This window comes from Mastacembelus armatus, chromosome 15, assembly GCF_900324485.2.
Source record: "Mastacembelus armatus chromosome 15, fMasArm1.2, whole genome shotgun sequence".
Lineage (NCBI taxonomy): Eukaryota > Metazoa > Chordata > Actinopteri > Synbranchiformes > Mastacembelidae > Mastacembelus > Mastacembelus armatus.
Window position 1 is genome coordinate 20,480,873 of NC_046647.1, and position 23,611 is coordinate 20,504,483.

Sequence of the window (23,611 nt, forward strand, 5' to 3'; positions counted from 1 at the left end):
CGTGTACCAGTGGTGTGGCAGTAAACAGAACAGAGCGTCACTACGTGGTGGAGTTATTGACCAGTGGTTTCACACACTGATCTATGGGTGGGGCAGTAATGTGCCAGATCATGCAACACCTGGTCATCTAGTAAATCTAGAAAACATGGATGAAGTTTTCACACTGTTCAGGGAACCAGCTTTTTTTTATGTTTTATGATGAAGGAATTGATTCTTTACATCTGATGAATCAAATAAATATGCAGTTGATATGAGTTTAATATGAGTTTTGTTTGTTTTCTAGGGAAACTTTGCACTTTTTGCCCCAACCCTCAAATATGACACAGAGGAGTGTCTTATGAAAGGCACAAAAACAACTTTTGGGTTAAAATAAGAACATTATTATGGTTAGAGGACCTTTGTTGTCATGGTTACAATAATAAACACAATAATGCTACGGTTTCAAATGGGCTCCTGTGTGAAAGTGCTGTGTTTTGTAAGCCCATCTATCCACTATTCCTCTGTAAATGGACTTTGTTGGTCTCCCAGTCATCTGATTTCCTCCTTTGCTCCTCCTCTGTCACTAGCAGCCCCTACAAGTAATAACCTGCATCCACAGATGATCTATAGGGTTGTTTTGTTAGAGGAGGACAGTCTCTTTAGGAAGGTTGAGGTCATAAAAATAAGGTGATTTTAATAAAGTTCAGAATATTATTTTATACCCTGCAGAAAAAGCTCTCTCACTCTCACTCTCTCTTTTTTTTTTTTTCTTCACCAGTACGCTATAGAAGATTTCTCTTCCTGTCTGAAGAAACTTTTGGGACTTGCCCTGTGTAACGTCCAGCGTCACTACTGGTTCACACTGAGGTCATCTAAATTTCAGTGACTATCCTTGAAATTCAAGCAGGTCCCCTCTTCAAAGAACTCTCTCAATAGCTCTTTTTGTTATGACCCTAGAAGTAGAAATAGTCCCTCCAAGCCTTTTAACTTTTTGCAGTGTAGTCTCCTGTGTTATATCATTCCAGACAGTTCCCCAAGGCAATATCACCTAATCATCTTCTGTCTGCTTCTGCATTATGGCTCTTCGCTGCAACTCTAAATCTAATTTTGTTGGAAGACAATGACAGGCCCTATCAGATGACAGAACACTGTAATTGTTTCAACATTTTCATTTTATTCCATTCAGCTTAAATGATTGAGATGGTAGACACAATCAGTCAACACAGGTGTTGGCACATCTGAAGCTGCTCTGGGAGGACCTTTCTAAAATCTTCATTTAAGGAGTTTTTTTTTTTAAAGTCTGCCTGAAAAACAGAAGAAAAACAAACAAAAACACAGATGGTCTTTTAAAAACTGAAAAATTAGTAAACTGCCTCCAGGACACTGCCTGTCCACAAAATCAGCCAAGTCATTCTGCACATTTAAACTTGTTTGTATCTGCATATTATCCATATACACTTGGACTTGAGTTATAGGTAGAACACGTAGCTAAATGCAGGACCAGTCACCCCTGTGTTACTAGACTGAGTCAGCTGTGAGCACAACTGGCTCTGATTGAGATGAGCTGTGTTGCTTCTAGGATGAAGACTAAGCTGTTACAACTTCACAAGACTGAAAACAATATTGTAATTGAGCAAGACCAGATCAACATGATGGTACAGTTGTTTGTACTGCCAAAAAGCAAGAAGCTTCTGGGTTTGAACCTCACTGACCTGGGCCCACAACCTGGTTCTCCCTGTGCCTGTGAGAGTTTTCTTTTACTAAAGTCCAAACATGCAGGTTAGGTTGACTGGTGACTGAAATGGTGGATATTTGTCTGTCGCTGTGTGTCAGACCTGTAACAGACAGGTGACCTGTCCAGGGTGGACCCCGTCTCTCGTGTGATACGGCTGTGATCGGCTCCAATGACCTTCTCTCTCATCAACTTCAACCTGAAACCCTGAGCTTCACTGGCACCAACTCTCAGCTCCTTTAGGGAAGGATGGGAGTCCTTTCCTTCAGGTCATACTTTAAACATGTGGATTCAACCTTCACATTCAAACTGCATCCCTTTGTGCAAACAAACTTCCTATTTGAGAGTAAATTAGCCTGCAATCAGAGTTTAAACAGAGTAGCATGCTGAACATCAGCAGAGCATCCCTGCACTTCAGCAAACGGCAAGATTTCATTTATATTGCTGTTCAAACTTTATATCTGGCAGGTTGTGCTTTTTGTTTTATTGGGTGAAGACACTAACTCTCATCCTCTCTGCCTTCATCACAGCTTTTTCCAACCAAAGTGCCCCCTGAATGCACATGAGATTTTACTTTCATAAAATATTCTGGTGGTTCAATAATGAACTATTGTGATACAGAACTGGAGTATAAACTGACATTTTGACGACTGTGTAGCGACACTGAAACTGGATGCTTCATTTAAAAAAGCAGGTTTACTCATTTAAACAGCTTGAACATTTTGAGGCCAACAGAGCAGAACTAAGTGTCTTCTGTTAAGTGTGGTTGAAGGCTGTTTAGTGGATAAAAGATCAAGATCCTCATAAATGGTTGTTGTGGTGTTGGCCACATTCATACACTGCGAGAATGTAGCCTAATTCAAGCTAATGTGCAAATTGGGTTGCACTGATGTTGGCCCTTCAGTCGTCATCACAGAAGAAACAACTGAGGCTCTATAACTAAACTCGGGACTTATCAGTGTGCAAGGAACCAGTTACACAGGGAAACACAAGCAACAACCAAATGTGGTTCAGGCCACGACGCAAACAAATCACAGAGCGCTGCTTCTAACAACAAGGCCCCCAGACTGAGCAGCCCAGGATGATGCCTGTTTTCTGTGCAGCAGCAACAAAAGAAGAGATAATGCCACACAAATACCTTTATTGTTACTCTTTACCGAACTACGTGAAGTTCACACTTTAATTTTACTACCCTCACCCAGCAGTTTGCATAGCAAACACAGAAACTGGTTAACACTTTATTTTCCTAAATTGTTGGGACACACACATGCAAATATTTAGAAATTTGTTTAATCAAATCATTGAGCAAATAGTTTTCCAATAGTTTTGCTGTTTTCCTGCCAGTCAGTGATCTGTAATGCGAGTTGAATCGCATCATCCTGTACATAAAGTTTGATTGAATGCTGCTGCCTCACTCTTTGGTTCATATTTTGTTGATTTTCAACAAGATATAAAATTCAAAATGTCCATGAGCTTTGCTCTAATAAAAATTGTGGACAAAAAAAACAAAAAAAAAAAAACAACACATTATGTGTTTACTTACTCACTCACTCAAAAGTAATGTTCTGTTGCTGCAGAAATCTGAATTATACAGAGAAATCATGAAACATGAACTTTATGTGTATTATTCAAGCTGAGGACTTTAATGCTCTACAGACGGGCAGGGAATTTGTTACCACATGTGAAAACCCATCTGACACCTATAAACTATAAAATAACTCACTGAAACACTGAATACAGAGTAAGCACAAAGGAAAGGTAGATTAATGTGCATATATCCAGGATTTTAAGTGTCATATTATGATCCATTGCAGGGACCACATGACGTTGTTTTAAATGCTGAATAAAAAGGAAAGGAGGAAGAAGAGAAGAGAGAATAAAGTGGAGAAATAAACCCAACGGTTCACCTATTGAGAGGCAAATAACTCCATTTGAAAACAAAACATAAAAAGAAAGGCAAGCAAAGAACTGCCATGGCATTTTCGAATGATGATAACAAATTAGAAACGCAGAACTATAAAAGCAGAAAAGGACGAAGAAGAATGTGGGAGCAGAGGACACAAGGACTGTGGCCAAAGGGAGAGGACAAGCATGAAAACAGGCAATTACAAAGTTTTAACAGAGAAATAAATGTGGTCTGTCAGAATTCAGAGTTGCTATTTAGTTTTATTTAGTGGTTTTAGTCTATCAGCCCAGAATCACCAACATTAGATATTAGTTCTGCAGAGACTGGGCAGTGATGAAAACTTCTCTCCTACAACTGAGATACAGAGGTCAAACCTGCTGTCCTGTGTACAGGCCATGAACCAGCCATTACATGGATGAAAAGAGAATTCAAATGAATAAAATTAATATATGCATATTAAAACTGTGAAAGTCAGTATTTTTCTAATTCTACCATGAATATTTGACCACAACATAAATCTACAGCATGAAAAATATGCATGACTCATAAAAAGAAGCAGTCCAGCAATTTAGTTTTACAACTTTATGAACTCAAAGGAAGTAGGTTACAAAAAGAACAGTATCCTGAATTTGTGGTCTCTAGATTGGTTCAAACAGCAAAACACTAGATCTTTTATTCAACCGTCCTAAATGCAGATGTCTTTTAAACCCCACACATTGCTTTTGAGACTCTGAAACAGTAAAGAGATAAAGAAGACATTATAGCCAGCAGTAAACTGGGGGCATAATCCCTCTCATCTCGAGCATTAATGAGTCAGTAATGGGAATGTGTCAGGAAACCTGCAGCATTTGTAAAGTTTTCATGGAACTTCATTTAGCAACACTGGTGAACTACAATAAGCAAATAAAATGAAAGCTTGCACCACTTTGACTTTATGCAACTGCAACACTGTGTGTATTTCAGACCGTTACCTTTGCGGAGCAGCAGGAGAAGCTTTCCTTTCTCTAACTGGAGGGTGAGACTGTGCTCGCTCCCTCCCTCTGCATGGAGCAATATCCCAGAGTTCATCAGGGTTTTAAATTTCAGAGAGATGCTCTCCCGGGTCATCTGCCTCAGCCTGGGACTCAACCTGTAGTGGAGGCTGCTGTGGCCATCGAAGCTCACAACGTCAGAATCTGCAGAACAGAAAGGACGGAGAGGTGCATGGATGTCAGATGTACAGTGCAGACTCATACAGTATATATATATATATATATATATATATATATATATATATATATATATATATATATATGTGTATACTGTATATATATTTCAGCAAAGTTTAGATTCTCCTGTGTCTTTGCACAGCTGTAGAGCTGTTTCTCACCGTTCCACCCATGGGACACTTTAGCCTTAATAGCACCGCTTTATGTGTGTTTGACTCTGTCCTGGACTGTAGGTCTTGATTCTATTTGTTCTTCTAAACCAGACAGGAAGCTCATTTTTGTGCCAATATAAACTACTTTTATACAGAATTACTTCTGGCATGTGGCTCCCAATCAAAAGGTACTACTCCAACAAAACGTAGTTACCTTTCAGAACATACCACAGTTACAAATGTAACAGTTCAGCAGTAACGTTCTTTGTTTTGGGTGTGTGATTTTAGAGCTTATGCACAAAAGTGGTTGATGTCTGATAAATCTCTTTCCTAATCCATCTCCTTACAGAGGAGTTGGCACTGTTCACGGAGGACTGGGATCCAATTTATTAAACCATAAATCATTTCCCTGCACCTCAGAATAAACAAAAAAATCTACATTCTAATAATTTATAGGTATTGTCTTATAATAACTAAAGAGTTAGAATAATAAACTTGTTTTATGTCTCCACTGATCATCAGTAACAATATAGGCTTGTCATGTGTTTATCACGGGATTATCACTGTAAAACATCGATTGTTTAAATTTACTTTAAATTACACAAAATCCATGACAATTTGAGTGTTTTCAGTAAATAAGGTTTAATTTTTACATGTCTTTATAATGATATCTCATTTCTGTTCAGACTCATGAACAAAGTGCAGGTTTTCCCACAAAGGCCCAGTGAGAGATCAGACACCAGAGTGAGAAGCTGGTCTTTTGGCTCATATCTGAATATGAGAAGCAGATTACAGATCTTTCACGTCACGCTGAAGAAAATAATACAACAACATTACCCATCGTGTTGCAGAGCGTGGTTGTGCTGATGCTACAGATCTCCTTTTTACAGCGTCACTGTTGAAGCCTTAAATTAGAAATGTCAGCTAAGAAGCATCAATTACTGCAGTGGCTGTGTTTGGGGCTTTACTGCTGACAGGAAAGGAAACAATACAAACCACAAACTTTAAATTATTCACAAGTCAAAGCAACAGAAGTTTTTTTTCCTCTGTACCTTTTGGGTAAAACAAGGAAGTGCTGCCAGCATCCTCGGAGTCTAATTAAAGCCCATTTCTTGCAGCTAAAAGCAACCCTTAAATCAAACTGAAGCAGCAGAGAGCCACACTATTCTTTCAGAGATAATTCATCTTTGCACATAGTTACAAAAGTTGTTTTATAAAGGTTTCATGCATTGCATTGTTTCCACAGTGTCATTTAATTTGCTTGGTTTTGCTTCTTTTTAAGATAAATCAGCTGGTTCAACCAGGTATTTTCTCATTTTTATTGCATTTGTGTACAGAGTTGGACTGTTTTTCTTTCACTAACTGCATAGATGGATTTTCATGTCAAGTTTGTGGAAAAACTGTTTGGGGGCAAAAAGGAACTCATTAACTTTCACACTGGCTTGACTTCTCACTTCTTACTTCTGCATGTATTGATGTGACATAATGAAACTTTCTCTGACCAAACAGCAGATATAGAAAACTGTCATGGCCACAGCTCTTCTCTCCTGCCTGTACTGTTTCTGGTATTTCTATTCACTCTGACCAGCCCTGAACTTCTGTTTATTTACCGGCTGCTCCCCATTTCCAATACGTGCTGTGTATATTGCTTACATTCTGCCTAAGGTATGTCTCCATTGACTTTATAGGTGTAATTTTCATTTGCATATTCAAGCCTGAAATTTGACATGCTGCATATTTTCACATATAAACAACTACTACAAAACATTTTTACACTTAGGCAATGTAGAAAACTATTGCATCTGTAAAGAAATATCTGTTGAAGGCTGATGGAACGGTGGATGAACAAAAAACAAGAACTGACCATAAGGACATCCGTAGGTCTCCAGCCTGAGTCCGATCCTACCACTGGGATTCCAGTTCAGGGGGATCAGGCGGACGTAGCGAGCAATCACTGGACGCTGGAGCTTGTGCTGGATCACACTGTCTGCATTACTGTTCCCTGGAAAGGCCTGGAGAACAAATCAACAGAATATTTTCTGGATTTTCATCCATGCACCTCTCCATCCTCTGCTTGGAACAGAGATTTCTCCCTCTGGATCTTTATTGTAGTCAACTTTAATACTAAATAAGTGAACATATGCTGTCATGTTCCCACTGTGCAGTCCCTGGGGTCTCTGAAGTGCTATGTTTGATTTCCTTCTTAATGACAGGAATATTGTGGAGACAGCCCCATGTTCCTGGTGAATGGTTTCTCAATCAGGTAGAAGATTAGATTTGTGAAGCACTAGATGTAGTTTTATATGTATTAAACGCTTTGGTAAGCACGTGCTCTATGGAGAATAACATTTATTAACCTCCACAATCTAACAACTCTGCTTTTTTTTATCCATAAGCTTCAAGTTGGACTTTATCTTAAGCCTTTTTTTAAAAATCCACTTTTCTTATAAACCCATTTCACCACATTTCATCAACTTTTAGTCCATTATTTTACTTTTTGCAAACACACAAAGCTCATCAATAAAACTGCAGAACTTCAGTGCCCTCAGGAAGCAATGTGGCTGCAGGATCACCTAGTGGCTTATGTCCTTAAGCTGAAATGCCCTTGAAGAAGAATTCTTACCAGCTGCAGGCTGCTGCTTCATCCATATGAACCCACGACTGTGCTGGAGAGTCACGGTACATGTCTGATATTTGCCACATACACAAAATTGCATTGTAATCTTCTGTTGTGACCATCTATCTTTAAATGTGACAACACACAGTTTAGTTTCATGTAAAACAACAATTGGTTGTTGGATGCGAGTCTTAGAGGTGAACCAGTCACAGGTGTACCAAACCTTGATCATCATGGTAAACATCAATGTGGGTAAATGTCATGGAACGGTTACTTAGAACCCAAACCATGACCTTTCCCTAAATCCGCTCAGTTGGTTTCTTTGCCCAAAGAAAAGCAAACCAAAGATTTACCAAAGCATTGTCACACCAGGAAAGTCTTCTAACAGTGTGTATGTGGCATAGCTCCTGCTGCACATAGCAGCGCTATTTCAGTAAACACCCTCAAGGGTCATATCAGAGGGTAAAAACAAACAACCTCATGCCAGCTGGAGAACAGTTTTGGTCAGAAAACAAACTGGATTACTGATCAAAAGCTTACCACTGCTCAAGCATTAATCCAAGTTAAAGTTTGACAACAGTGTATTATCAATTATTAGTCCTAAACAGCTGTTTTTATCTCTCTGTGTGTATCGTACGCAGAGAACTGTCTACACTTTGGTTGGTGCTGAGAAATATGTGAAACCTAACCAGAGAGAAAAGTACAGACCCAAATGGAAATCTCCCATGTAACTCTTACAGAAAATCACTCAGTAAGAAGCTCGGTGAGAGAACAGATTTCCAGGGCCTGTAATGTTTCCACCTCATGTGTGTAAGAATGAAAACGTATTGATCATTTAAAACATTTTTAGCAAAGGCCCATGCAACTAAATCAATAGAGGTAAATGTTTCCCACTTCCACCTTGACTTGTTTCTGCCAGTTTCTAGCCGCTCTCGCTTTGGCACATACTGTAGTGCACACACTTGCACTTCTCACTTATGCTCATTAAAAATAATCTATGCTGCCCTTCCCCTCCCTTTACCTCTCAACATTTAATGACACTACTTTCAAAGGATAGCCTGGATATTTGCAGCACCTGATCTTTCACACCTTTGCTGCCGATGTGATGACAGAAAGAAAGATGATAGAGAAGAGCCTCACAAACACTGCCATCTGAGCTTAAAGGAAAGAGAAGTCCTGGAGGAATTGTGACCGATGAAACAGCTCAGCAGCCAACTCTGTTCCCCAAACGCCACAATAAACTGGGCCGACTAATATGTGGAGCTTTAGGAGGACTTTTGAGGCATGCTGTGGATTTATCCCGATTTATGCTGAGTGTGAAATCAACAAGCTTTTAAGCCATGGGAAGCTCTCTTCTGTTCTCTCTCTGAAGAGGTCTTATCCTGACATTAGTTTCACCCTCGCTGTGAGAGTCTTACCTCTCATCATCTTTAAACCGAAGCTGCTCGTCACTGCATCCCAGTAATAGGATGAATATTCTATACCAGGAGCTGCAAGGAAACACTTGACTGCACCTTCCCACTGAATGAGATGGTGGTTAACACAGCAAGTGTGAGAGAGAAAAACTGCATTAAGTAAACGAGATGCTCAGCCCTTTGGATTTAGTGATTTTCAATAAATGGAAGAGTGTTTCTTAGTGTACAGCTTGTTTAACCAGGCAGAGTGGCAAAGCTGAATAAACTGAATGAAGTCGTGTTAAGCTTTCAGGTGCAGGTGTCCATAATCTTCTCATGGTTCACAGTCGTGTAGCGTTATTTACTATGCTTTTTAATAATCCTGCTCTGTACTGTCTATTGTTTAGGTGGTGTGTGTTACAGATGATCTGAAGTAATTTTATTATATCAGAAGCTACTTTTAAAGGTTTTGAACACCAATGTCTTTACGATTGAGTGAGCACATTTGTGCCACTTGTGCAGTGTGTGGTAAATACTTGCAGTAAATATTGGGTATATTGATATCTACTTGTGCAAACACGACTCTAGTTTTTTAAAATTTAGTCGACATTATAGTCAAGGTACTGAAATATGATGCTGAATATCAACCCCTAGTATAATCTGATAGCTCATTACTGTGCGAGAATTAATGTTGTAATAGTTCTTCCCTTTCTCACAGAGGACATTTTGACATGTCATGTTGGAAAAGTACTAATAAATCATTTCTACCAATGTTTATGACACAATCTACACAGCTGTCAGGGTATTTTTATTACAGTGCACTCACCCCTATACTGTCCTCCTGCCGATACTGTTTCCAGTTGTGTCCTGTGTCGCTGAACATCAGCAGGTAGGCCGTCAGCCAATCAGAGCTGCCGTAGCGGCCTTGCGTGGCAACAGCGGTGATTTGCGTCCTCCCACCCAGGTCGACCTCCAACCACTGATACCTGTCTGAGCTCAGAGGGGACCAACCTCCAGCTCCTGCACACAGCGAGGCAAAAGGGAAAGAGAAATGCTTCTCAGTGATAAAGCTGACTTTTTCTTTCTGGACATAAGGAGCATATGGACAGATGGAACGAATACTGACAACAGCAATAACTGCAGGGCACATTTCCTGCATTGTAGCATGGCTAAAAACCATGGGGGAATAATTAAAACCCACCAACACTCAGCTATATGTAAACATCTGCTGAATCCTTTTAATACTATCTCTGCATTAAGAACAACAACGGTTTTCACACAATAGATGAAAAGCCATAATTTTCAGTTGAAAGGAGGCAGATCTTATTTAATCAGACTGTTTAATTTGGAACAGTCAGAAGAGCTTAACCTGTAGCTTAAGGACTGCTCTGTACATAATGAGCTGCAGCCAAAGCATCTATGCAAACACCACAGGCCTTATACAATATTAAAAGTGGCTAGTACATAGCAGACCTTCATATAACGTGAGCACCAGAGCCGAGGACCATAAGACACAAACATGCTAAATAATTAAAATTATATCAAAAAGGTGTGGATGTGTGTGTGCTAAAGTGTAAGAACTGACCATATCAAATATCTACTTTGTTAGGACATTTATTACTTCATGTATTCCCTAAACCCCAATTGCTTTTCTTTTCTCTGACAGCCAGTAATTCCTTCACCAGGCCTCATGGTTGGCACTAACTTTACCTATGACTTGGGTGCCTACCCCTGAAGAAACCCTGTGGAGTTTTGAAACAATGCTAAACTCTATGGAGGAGTTTTTATCTCGGGTTTCTTTGGTCTGTCTAAGACATGACGATGCAGATGCATGAACCTACAACTGCCGATGCTGACAATCGTGCCACTAAAAGGAAAGGAAAGATGTCTGCTGTGGCAGTATGGATGTAAACAATGCAGGGTTTGAAATATTTAGAAAACTGCAAATATTTCATGAGTCTGCACCCAACATGTTTCTTACACTCAAAGGATACAAGCAGGTTATTCTTTGTTTACAAGACAATTCCTCAGGGAATTCCCAAAAGCCCTGCAGCATCCTCTGAGCATCTTATCCCATCGATCAGCTTCTCCTGACCTAAACTATTGTTATTTTAATGGATAACTGCAAACATCTTATTCTTAGAGTATCTACAAATCTTATCTACACCACCACTACCTTCACAATCTCCTTCTAGGTCTGTAAGTAAAGCCGACCTCATTGTCCCTTTCCAAATGGACTTTCTTGGGCAAAGCAGTGAGAGACCAAGTCCTAAAACCTGGTCTGAAAATCACAAAACAGCTCCGTGAACAGGCCACAAGTCACGCTGATAAAAGTGCATGTGAGATGTGCTTTTTATTTCATATGGCTGCTCATTTTGGGTGACTTTGAAGACATATCCCTAATTACTTTTTTCTACAACCTGTAATCAGTGTCTTCTTTTTGTCATCACTGTTCTTTTTATGCTGACAGCCATAGATTAGAGCCAGAAATGTCTGATGTCTGATTTTTTTATTTTACAAAGAACATTTGAGTCTGGTTGAGGAGCCTTTGGGGAAAATGACCTGGTGCTACTGCAAATTAAGTCCACATTGGAGGAATCAGTCACCAACCTCATCTTGAAAAACATAAAGAACTTGTTGGTGCTTTTATTTACTCGTATGCAGCTGAGTGTTTGCTGTTATAATAATTAGAGCAGTCATGTTGGAACTTTGGTTCCCAGCTTTGACAACTTCCTACATCACCAAGTGTCTGTCAGTGTCTGCCCAGTATGATGAAATTCCCCTGGTGTGTTTTTGGTTTGTTTTGGATTTCTGGGATATGACGCCTGAATATAAACTGTTGCAGGAGAAGCAGAATTCCTACATACTTTAACTACAGTCCCAGTCAACTTGACAGCTTCACCACAAGCAACAGATAAGGAATGAAAAGCCCCTTTGGCCATCAATATTGCACCTTTATTCTGACAGTCAGCAAAACAGTTTAAACTGCACAGTCCAAGATGAAATGGACAAACAGGAAAGTCCTTTATTTAGTCTGTACCATGTGAGATTTGACTTGGTTTATTTTTAAGACAATAAAAACAGACTGTAATGAGAGTGACAGTATTTGCAGCTGCATAATTGGACATTGCAGTCTGTGATTGTTTAATAAGCATTCACAGTGTACAGGACCAAAATGTCCTCCAGAGAGTCCTGCAATTAGCACAGAGTTACTAGGTACAATATTTTTTATTTTGTGGGCCATTTATTAAAAAAGACAGTCCTGGTGCTGGAAGTGAAATTTTGACAAATGGCATCTCTTTTTGTACGGACATCGTGATCACCATTTAATGCTTGATCGCCTTTTTCAAATTCTTCTGATGGCAGTAGGTTTTTGTGAGAAAATGAAGCAACCCAAGTGCTGTCTGTCTCGTTTTCCATCCCCTCAATTGGAGTGTAATTTGTATTCTTAAAGCTCTCCGGGTTAATACTCAGGTTAATAGTGCAACAAGGAAAGTGTAGAGTGTACAGAATAAGCTAAATTAGCTTGGTGTCTCTCCTAAACAGAGCTGTGTGTTGTGTGGGTCTCTGCTCATTTTGTTAGAGAATTAACTCTGAATGAGGCGACTCCTGAGAAAATGAGGCAAGGATGAGAAGTGTAGCAGCAGCTGGAGGAGACAAGCAGGGCTTTACAGAGAACAGCTGGGCTTCTGGAATTAAAGCAGTTTTGTTTTTTTACTTCTATGATGCATTTTGTTGTATTATGAGCTTCTTCTGAACTGTGAATTCAGCTTATTGAAAACTCTAATTAAACTCCCATCCCTGGCATGGTGAGGTGTTATTGAATGCAAGAAATAATTGATAAGGAATTGAAAAAACTAATTACTCAAACCCTCCCCAGTGTGAAACAGAAGACTTCGTATCAGCGAACGCTCGGGGCTTTCAGGCATTTTATTTCAGAGACTCTATAGTATGCATCTTTGAAATATTCAGGATACTTTACATGGAAATTAAATCTTCATGCAACCATGTCCCCTAGACTAAGTATTTGAAACTTTCCAAATGCAGTATGTAATTTGCAATATTTCATTAACTTATTAACTTAATAGAAATGTAATCCAGTTGCAGTTATTTCTCCTATAAAACCTGCTGATGCAGTTTAATTGTACATAAAATGGAATTTCTAGATGACAGGTTGGTTTTCTGCGTAAATGAAGTTTTCATTTATTAGCATCATTAAATAAATAATAAATACAAAACCAGAAGAACATCATCTTTGGCGTTCCTTTCAGTTTCCGTCTTTTATCACTCCTACTTCCTGTCTTAGCTTCTCTATTCAGCTATACAAAAAAAAAGCTAATGTTTTTCCATTTAGAAGCATCTGATCTCCTGTTAGAAGTATCACATCCTCCTTTATGCAGATCAAACTCAGACGGCTGAACAGACAGAGCAGTTTGGCTGCAGTGAGCGAACACAGCGGGTGAATTCACTCGCAGCTTTTTCCATCAAACACACCAAGAAAACAGCAACCTGCAGGCTGTTCTTCCTGCCATTTGCCAAGCAGAGAAAATCATACGGATCCTGTGCGGTGTTGAAAACAAAGACATCCCACCACTTTCATCTGATCCCTGTGTAAAGCAAACAACTCCTCCTGCCAGAATGTGCCCAAAAAAAATAAAAACTCACCACCCCAGACACTGTTTTTGTTTTCCCTCATTAATTTAATTATTTTTGTGAAAAAAGTTTTTGCTAAGTCTCTGATACACTTGATGGATAAATTCAGCAAAAAGCAGAGCAGGAAACAGGCATTAAACACTGAATGCTGGTCGGGCTTTGCCTGCCTGTCCATCGTTCATCACATGTGGCGTCTATCAGTTTGTGTGAATCCAGCTGCGACTCGACATTTGATGTCATGTGCTGTGTGTCCTGCGGGGAAGTGAATCATAAGGTGAGCACATAAGAACCGAAACTGGAGGGGAGTTTCCCTTTAGAGCTTATTTTATCTGCACAACTGCAGGAAAACAGGAGATGAAAGAAAAAACAAAGATGTAAAAAAAGACAATGAGAATCCAGCGATAATTTATTGATGTTAAAATGCAAAATATATGTGTGAATATCAGGCTTCGCCAAGCTGAATATCACAGAGAGAGACGGAATAGCTGAAAGATGCCTATTTCAGTCAATGATGAACCATCACCACCGTCAATACCATCACCACCAAGCCTTAATGTACAGTACCTGAATCTAGAAAACCTCAGTATATTCTGCATAAAGCTGGAAAAAACAGCTCTATGTTGGGTCACTAAAAAATAAATAAATAAATAAAAAGACCAAGTAAAGTGTTGGTGGTCACCTGAATATTAGTCTAATATCTGTGTGATTAAAAGCTGTAGTTTGGTCCAACAACATCCTTCATTGATCACGTTTCCTCATTTTAAAATCTTATTGGCTCTTTTGTTAAATTCTGTTTTTACCCAAATGATTTTCTCTATTGAGACCTCAGCCATCAGCTGGGATAGATGCAACCCATCACACTGAACAGTTCTTAGCTGTGTAGTAAAATATGCCTCCACACAGATTTATGAACCAAAAACCATTAGACACATGAGCCATGATGGTTTGTAGCTGTTACTGACCTTCTCTGCGGTTCAGCTTGGCGAAGCCGGGCCCATGGCTGCTCGACAGCTGTGATGAGCTTCTGAATGATGACGGCAGGAGACTGGATAGCAGTGGATTGTCACACACCTCTGTGAACCACAGAACAAAGAGAAAAAGTCAGGACATAAATCACCAAAAACAAGATTCTGCTGGAAACTAAGGTCCTTCACCTTTGGGTGTCTAAAAATAAAAATGCCCCAGTTCAATTACAGAGCTGAAAAAGTCAAAGATTTACAGAGCCCAACCCTCAGTTATTAGGCTCATATCAGCCTTGTGTAAACAGGTTTTTGGCTATAATGAGACCCTGCTGGATAAACAATGAATTGTGTCCTTACAGCCTGACAGAGCAGACACATTAATGAGACAAACTGGCCACTAGTGCAATGGATCAGCGATGTCAGAGGAGACTTTTCATACAGATTTTATAACTTGGATGAGAGGTGTCCAATTCTGGCCCTCGAGGGCCACCGTCCTGCTTGTTTTCTAACTATCCCTGCCCTACCCACTGCTGATTACCTGGATCAGGTAACACACATCTACCTCTACCTCTCGATTCACAGCTGCATACATGTTAACACAGTTGCACATTGTGCTGGTAAACTGTGCAAGTGCATGTTAAAATGAGGAAAACCTCAGGTTGAGGCCACATTGGTAGTCTTTAGAGAAATCTATGAATTCATAAGAGTTTATGTTTGATTTAATTGATTGATTTTTTCTTGTAATTCACTGCACTACACTCATTCAAACTTAAATGACCTGGTGGAGCTTTCAGCTGGATCCTCCCTGTTGATGAACGTTTCCTCTATCGCCGAGTCAAATATGTCAGAGAGCTGAGATATCTCTTGGTGAGATTATATTAATGAAGGATCTTGAGCCGTCTTTACTTTGTTTAATCGAGATTTAATCAGACTTGGCCTCATTACTTTAATATTGGATTTCTGCCTGTTAAGGGAATTTACTCAGAAAGTTTGACTTTGGTCTCTCTTTCCTGGGACTTTGATTTTATCTGGATTTTGCTAATTGAGTATACTCATTATTCATAAAAATAATGGAATAACAAAATAATGTTATTTATTATTTGTTTAAACACACATTTGCTGTTATTTTTAAGTTTACAAGACGCCATAATTCTAATTGTAAATGAGGCTATAAGAAATGAAACACTGAATCAAAGGGTGAACTAAGCCATTTGTTGTTGGGACACAGTAAGTATATTTATACAATGTTTAAGAATATTAATCTTAAGAAACTGCTTAGTCAGCTTTTAATTTGTAATGTTATTTTAAAAAAATGTTTGTATATAATATGTAGACACCCTATTATAAAACTCCAAGCACTTCATACCCAAAAAAACAAAAAACAAAACACATATTATTGGCAGTACGTACAGCACAACTATAGATACTAAAGAGAATATCTGATTATAAAACTCTAAGAATGCCAGGTTGATATGTGCAGTGTTTCTCCTAGCTGTCTACAGAAAATTAAATCAAGTCAATGCAGAGAAACTGTTAAAGTTAGAATTCCTCTCTCTGCCTATGACAAATGTTATTTCACAATAAATCTTTGTGTTTCTTCTCGCATGAGCCAAGTTGCCATCTAATATACCCTTATGCACCTCTAAGGTTTTTTTAGGTTTTTATCATCTCCTGTCCCTGCCATTCGCTGGTGCAGGAATTATATATTACCCATGGGTTTATTTTTAATCAGATGAGCTCTGGTGGTAGGGATTGAATGCAATAACAAAAATAACCAAATGAACAGGGGAAAAAATGCCCATATACATACACTGCCAAGCATTATCTCCTCTTAGAATAAGCACGACAAAATCTCATATCGGGGTATCTTCAAGCATTATAACCTGCAGTGCATTTTTATCAAACTGCACAGACTAGAATTTGCTTAAAAACCTAAAACATGCTCGAGGTTTGCTGGTTACTTACGTCCATATTGGTAGATATCAGAAATGGGGGAACCAAAAGAGTTTGTGTATTTATACCCTCATTTTCAGCCGCAGATGGGTCTTAAACTTCTGCAGTATGAGTGAGGAATGTGTCATTTTCCCACTCTAGGCCGCCCAAAGAAATGTAAAAATCATTTTAAAAATGTTTAATATTTTGTTTCACTTTATCTAATTGATCTTTAATCTGCAGATCTTTGTGCGTCTCAATTCGGAAAGAATTTACATGCATCAGAAATCAATTTCATTTTTATGCAAAAAGTTATTTCTCATTTAAAAAGTGAATCATTTTCTGTGGTTTGAAATTAAATGGTTATATTCACAACACTGGGGGGAAAAAAAAGAAATGACCCTGTACATGATAACTTCAGTGGATTTTAAACCCAGCACAGAAAGCACTTGACCATCGCAGCCAACAATGGACACCAACCTCTTTTTTCTCTGTCCCCTCTTTCAGAGCTTTGCTTCACTAATTAATACAAGACATGTAGGAGCAATGAACATTATTTCACAGTAACAAAAAAAGATCGTTATCACTGCACCGACTATTAATTATTAATTAATTCATTTTACAATCCTTAAGTGGTCCAGGGGCTGACAGACAGAGGAAAACAGTATAAGGAAGAAAATTTGTTGTAGTTTATATGAGACGTAGAAAATACAGAGGATTTCCAAAACAAGAATATCTTCCCTTGAGTTCAGTTGGCTCAAGGAAACAAGCCAACTAAACTGCTGAGTCTCAAATCTAAATGTTCTGAAATGAGAAATTTGCATTTTAATAACTTTAATCAGGAAATATAGACATATGAGATTTACAAATTATTAATCAAATACATTTTCCCAAAGCTAATTTCCATCATTTTAAGTAACCATTATCATGTAGATTTGCATACAAATTGTGTATTTTGTGATAAATTTTTAATAAGTTTTAAAAATGTGTGTACTTGGGATGATTTATGTCCCGTGACTGGCAGCCTGACCAGCTACTGTGCAGAATCTGGTTGCGAAGTGCTGCACAACAGCAAGATCGCAGCCTGCAGCTTCACGCAACTTTGGCTTCAATTTGACATAATGACAAAAAAATGGTGACACAGCAGCCCAACCTCATTTACAGCTAGTGAGTCTGACCCAAACAAAAAGGGTAAAAACACAACAAGGCTGTGTAAAATCAGCTTTAGAACTAATTACAGAAAAAAACAGAATGACAACTATGAAACAGAATAAATCGAACACACAATAGTTGGCAGCTAAAATAGGCAAAATGATAAACTAAATACCAAAAAATAAATACTGCTGTATAGTCGTAGGTAATAATCTGCTGTTCGAACGCTGCTTGTTCCTCAGAGTTTCAGGTCCTGTCACTGTGAAAAGTCTCTGTGCCCCTCCTTAGTTTTTCCTCGGAGGTATTTTTAAGCTCACCTAACATTTTCACATTCACAGCTTCACACACTGTAAAGGTGTTTCATGGGGCACACAGAGGACTGAGTGTTGCAGCTGCTAATGGAGTGTCAGCCCAACATCTCTTGGCCTAAACAGAAATATTGGGAATGATTAGTGTTTCCCAGCTTGTCAACTCACACTCAAAGCTCTGTAGGTTTGAGAGCATTGTAAACTGATAAACCCTCCCCTGACATGTGCTTAATCATCATTTATCCTCTCATCCACCTTTCTCTCCATCTATAGCACTCACTTTATCATGTCGCCGTCCCCGAGCCCCCACAGAACTCATGATTAAATGAAGCCACTGAGCAGCTTCCTCCACTTCAATAAAAAAATCAGCAATCAGAAGATTTACAGCTTCGGCTCTTTGCAGGTCCAGTCACAGTTCAGCGCTGCTCAGTGATGCTACTGTTAAGTCCTACATCCCACCAAGGCTGGTCTGTGCCCTCCAACATTAACTATCATACTCAAACAGAAAACTGCATCGATATTTCTGCACAGCTGCACAACTTCAATCCAAAGCCTTCAATCCAATAAACAGGTTATTTGTTCTACTAATGAGAAAAACTGACTGGAATCGGTTTCAGCTACTGTATGTAAGAAATATGCCATTATCCACGTCACAGATTTCTCTTTTTAAAAGTAACATCAAGACGAAAGGAGAAAGGCCATATCAGTTCATTTGCACTGCATTTTAAATGACTGGGTTTTATGTCTGTTTTACCCAGAGACACAGTGAGTGGTTAGAAGATGTGGGAGCAAAGCCCTCCTCTGCTGCTCAGAGGACGATACATGAGAACCTCTAGATATTACAAGCACAAATTATATCTATATTACATATATACATTTTATTAAAAAATAAATAAATAAAGAGATCTCAGGAACGTTAATTAAGATCATGAAAGCTGTGCAGGCACTGCATGGGTGGAAAAACAATATGTTAACTGAAATAATTAGGCTGTGGATGTTCCCTCCCACTCCAAGACCTTTGAATTACCCAGAGAACGTTTTTGACAATCGAAGGGAAGCAGTGGTGACTCATATACGTTGATGTCAGCTTGATGTGTGAGCATTAATTGTTTAATTAATGAAGAAAGGAGCAGTTATGGGGAACTCATCTGACTTGGTGTGATTTGTCAAACCGTGTCTCATCGGACTGGTCCGTGTTTCTGCTCTGACCTGACTGCCTACATCAGAGCACCACTCTGGCTGGAGAAGGAACCTGCTTGTCTAACAGCTACTGAGCTGTGAGGACCAGCATTCCCAGTCTGGATCCTGAAGAGCAACGTCCTCAGGCTGTCACGCACATCGACTGTTCTCTATAGCTGTTCTCCGAAGTCTATTGACTAGTTTAATTATACAAAACAACATGAACACAAGCACAATTCAGGCAAATCCACTGCTATAGTGAAGCTTGTGATGTTAAACTGCTGTTTTTTTTAAAAGGAATCAGGTCAGTGCTTGCATTGTTATGTTGGACTGTATTATAATGTGTAAACATAAATAAAGCATTGAAATAATCTGACATATAGACAAAAACTGTTTGGAAAGAAAAATAAAATAATTATAGAGAAGCTCAAGTTCCTGATTATGTCCTTCTGGGCTGTGGCACACAGATTAAAATCCACCTGGCTGCTGCTCTGAGCAGAAAGTCTTTGCAGTCTCCTCCCCTGGTGGGAGGACCTGACCCTCTGCATGGTGGAGAATTTTAACGCTGTACAAGTGTCCACACCCTATGCAGGAAATTGTAAACAACAGGGAAGGTACGAGTCCTTGCTGTTGGTGCTGCTCTCGTGTTCAACGATGCATGTCTTATTGTAAGTTTACTCACTGCCTTGCCCACATATTATTCAGGACAAGGTCATTCAAAAACATTAGCAGCACCTTGGGGAGCACACGTAATGAAGAACTTCTGTTCAACCACTTCAGTGGCTTAAAAATTCACTATGATTCTGACAACATGGCAACAGTGCCAACATTCATCACAATCGCTTTCACATCTTTTCTTTGAGAAGATGCAAACAAACAGAAAAGTTCTAATAATTCGCTTTAGATTGAAATGTTTTCCAGCTATTTTCTGATATCAGCACTTATATCTCGCAGATTAGATGTCATCTACAGAGACAGAAAACTGAGAGGCCCATGGCTGCAGTGCTGGAGAAACTGACATGTGGGATTAGTGCATTAGTGCATTGGGTGAAGAATTTCAGGATCATTTTTTAATATCAAAAAAAGTCTTAAAAACAGGTGGTCACTACTAGTTAATGATATAAACAGGACATGATCAGTTTCCGTCTAATCCACAGGTAGATCCCTGCAGATTACTGATCCAAGTCCTTACAGTATCCACTACTGCACCTACAGTTCATCCAAACCAGGAGCCAGTCTGATGCAGAGTGACAGAGCACCCTGACCTTAGCAGAGTTTGACAGGTTCTTGATCCAGCTATAAGTCATCTAATGTGATGCCAGGGCCAAGTGATGAATGAGTGTGTGTTTAGGGAGTCAAAGCTCCTATGGGACTGGCCTTGAGCAAATACCAACGTGTCACAAATTCAGATGGATTGACTGCAGGCTTCTGTCAGTTTTATCACTTAACTACTTGTCCCTGGGTTAATAAATCCAGATTTCTGACTGACGGCTCCAAGTTTACCCTGATGGCCGCTCCTGCTGTAATGTAGCCTTGATTTCATCAGATTGCATTCATGGCATCTCTTCTCTGAGCACACATTTTCCTAAATGACACTAAAGAAGAAATATGAGATCTTCTTCTGAATTTTTTCATTTCCACTGTCACAAACTCCAGCGTCAGCAGGATTTTGCAGGAAAATACAAAATGCATCCACTGTTTTTAAATTATATTTACAAGTTTTACCCAACACCCCAGTTCACTAAAAAAAAAAAAAAAAGATACTGTGGTGGAAATTAGCAGCACAGTGAATCAGAGTCTGGATTCAAAACATGACAATTTTATTGACCTACAGTGCAGCAACACACAGTCCACCAACATTAATTAACACCAGACCAATCAAACCTCCATCAGGAGGCAACAACCTGTTATCAAAAGCTTCCACCGTGTTTATTTGAATGTGTTCAACATTACCAAAATCAGGAAAAATCTATTTTCCACACATTCACTTTTCTGTGTCATCGTCTGAGCGCAGGAAAACAAAACCCGCCACCTGCTCTTTGTGTGAAAATGGATGGATGAGGATGAGTGAGATGTAAAATAAACTTCTGAGCGTTTTATTATCCTTCAATCGTCGCTCACTCCCAATAGAGTCTCTTATCTGATGCAAACTGATTTCAGTAAGACTGCCTGTTGTAGTTCATAAGAACTGAAAGAGTAATGATGCGAAGCTGCAATTCGTCTCTTCACACAAAAAGCACAGACCACACAGTGTCACCAGAGCTGGAGGATCCAGCAGGATAAAGGTTCAGTCTGGCTTTCTCTCCTCACTTTTCCTGCAGTCAAGGTGCTCTTGACCAGACCACAAAATCATGCCACTGTCGTCAACTGTTATAAAGTGAGAGCATGATAGCTTGAAATGGACTTTGCTCCATTCATGGAAAGTGAAAAATCATTTTCCTTCATGAAAGGGTTGTATGGCAGAGTTGAGAGAGGACGACATGGCAGGTAATTCTCTCCAACTCCTCTAAAACACTGAGCAAGACACATTTTTCCTTTGTAAACATGAGGAAAAGAAAAAAAAAACTTTATTCTCACCTATCTTGTTTTGCTGGCTAACATTATGTATATGCTCTAATGGCTAAGTTACTCATCTATACTATGCTGCTACTGCTGTGCTGACATTTCAATTTCCCTGCATGAGACCAACGCGACTAACCATAATCTTAACTCAAACCACAGTCCGTCTATTAGTCTAAACTATTATCCAGCCTGGAGCCTTAACATTTGTTTTTATCCCCCATATATCATAACACTCAACATAACCTTCACACAACAACGCACCTAAAACATTATTCGTCCTGGTAAAGGGTTTAAAGAGTCCGATTTATTTATTTTATTTTATGCTGTTGTCTTTGAATCACATCCTGACTGCTGCCTCTCACAGACCAAATATCTCAGTGCCTTAGTCATATTACGTCTGTAACCAAGGGCACCCCCAGCTACAGTTGCCAGGAGAAAATATACTGGATGTTGTTTCTTGCTGCTAATGAGTCTTGACTCTTGTTCTTACATCACTGGTTGTACATGCTCATTTCTAAAATACAGTTTTCAGGCCCATTTGCTGTTTTCCACTCTTCATTAATGGTTTTTCCAAGTTGCACTGTGGTCCTGCTGAACAGCCCTTCATTTCCCTGTATGTGTGAACATGGCACTAATGTAATGTGTTTGTACAGAAGTAGTTTACTAAAACATATAATATTTAACACTACAGGAAAACTGCCTTTATCACCTAGACTCTTGGACAATTACCTTACGGTCCAGAAGCTGCAGCTCAGCATTCATCATCAGCCAACGGTCCCCACCTCTAAACAGTCTGTGACAAACCAGCTGACTCTGAACTGAGACATGACAACGCTGCTTCTGCCTTTTCTCTCTCTGACATATTAGTTTGAGCTTGAGAACCTCTCTCCTCAGAGGCCGGTCACAGAGTGGTGAGTCATTCATTGTCTGAGCACAACATGTACACACACACGTGTTTATACTGCAGGCATTGGGTGCACACACACACACACACACACACACACACACACACACACACACACAGACGTGTTTATACTGCAGGCATTGGTTACACTGGTTATTGAGGTGCTGCTTAGCATTCGCTCATATTCCTCATATGGACACGGGTCGGAAGAGAACCTGGTATTATCTCATTAGGCTGCGATTAGAACACACACTCTACTGACACCAGATCAGCTGAAAGAAGAGATAACAATCCCTTGGAGAACCTCTGCAAACATGCTGAGGAGACAAAGTGGGAAAATTTAACAAACCCTCATTCGCCTCCTTTGTGTGTGTTTCTCTGGTGGACAGAGCATCTTGCAGGCAATCATCAGAAGCACTCTGTATGTAGCAGGGAGGAGTGTTGCTGCTTATTGTGTATACATTTGAATATTTTGCTGATAATTGAACGAGATATGATAAGTGCTTGTGCATTCAGCTGGACTCGGTTCACACAGTTTGTGAGGGCCAATTTGCTGGAAAATGGAAAATTGTGTGTAAACAGCATGCGTGTGTTAAAAAGGTAGCCCCTGGTTGGGTAGGAGAAATAACTAGACTGAAAAGACTTTGGAAAAGACCACCACAAATGATTTTGAATATTTCTGAGTTTTTAAGCTCTTCATGTCTGTAAAACCAGATCTCATTTGTGGAAGAGCTTGTATTCTGACAGACAAAGCTGAAAATAAAGCTGCATGCTGAAACACAAGTAACAAGCAACAATGGCTTCTTCTCTGTTGGACTCTTTACTCCATTAAAGGCCACTTGCTGTCAGGGTGATGTGCTATAGGTCAGTGTTTTAAATTTATGTGTCAAAATTCACCAAAAGTGAACTGAACACATGATTGAAATCTACAGGCAGAGAAAACCCAAATGTAGACACAAAGTTATGCAGGC

General features: G+C 39.4%; 1 protein-coding gene across 1 annotated transcript in view; it reads right to left on the minus strand.

Annotated features, from left to right (window-relative positions):
* LOC113131699 (contactin-associated protein-like 4) overlaps positions 1-23,611 on the minus strand; it is a 46,808-nt gene that overhangs the window by 20,120 nt on the left and 3,077 nt on the right. The window contains exons 2-5 of the mRNA XM_026309267.1: positions 14,604-14,714; positions 9,815-10,008; positions 6,842-6,989; positions 4,589-4,792 (exon numbers count right to left, since the gene is read on the minus strand). Of these exons, the coding sequence (XP_026165052.1) occupies positions 4,589-4,792; positions 6,842-6,989; positions 9,815-10,008; positions 14,604-14,714 (657 nt within the window). The remainder of the gene's footprint in view (positions 1-4,588; positions 4,793-6,841; positions 6,990-9,814; positions 10,009-14,603; positions 14,715-23,611) is intronic.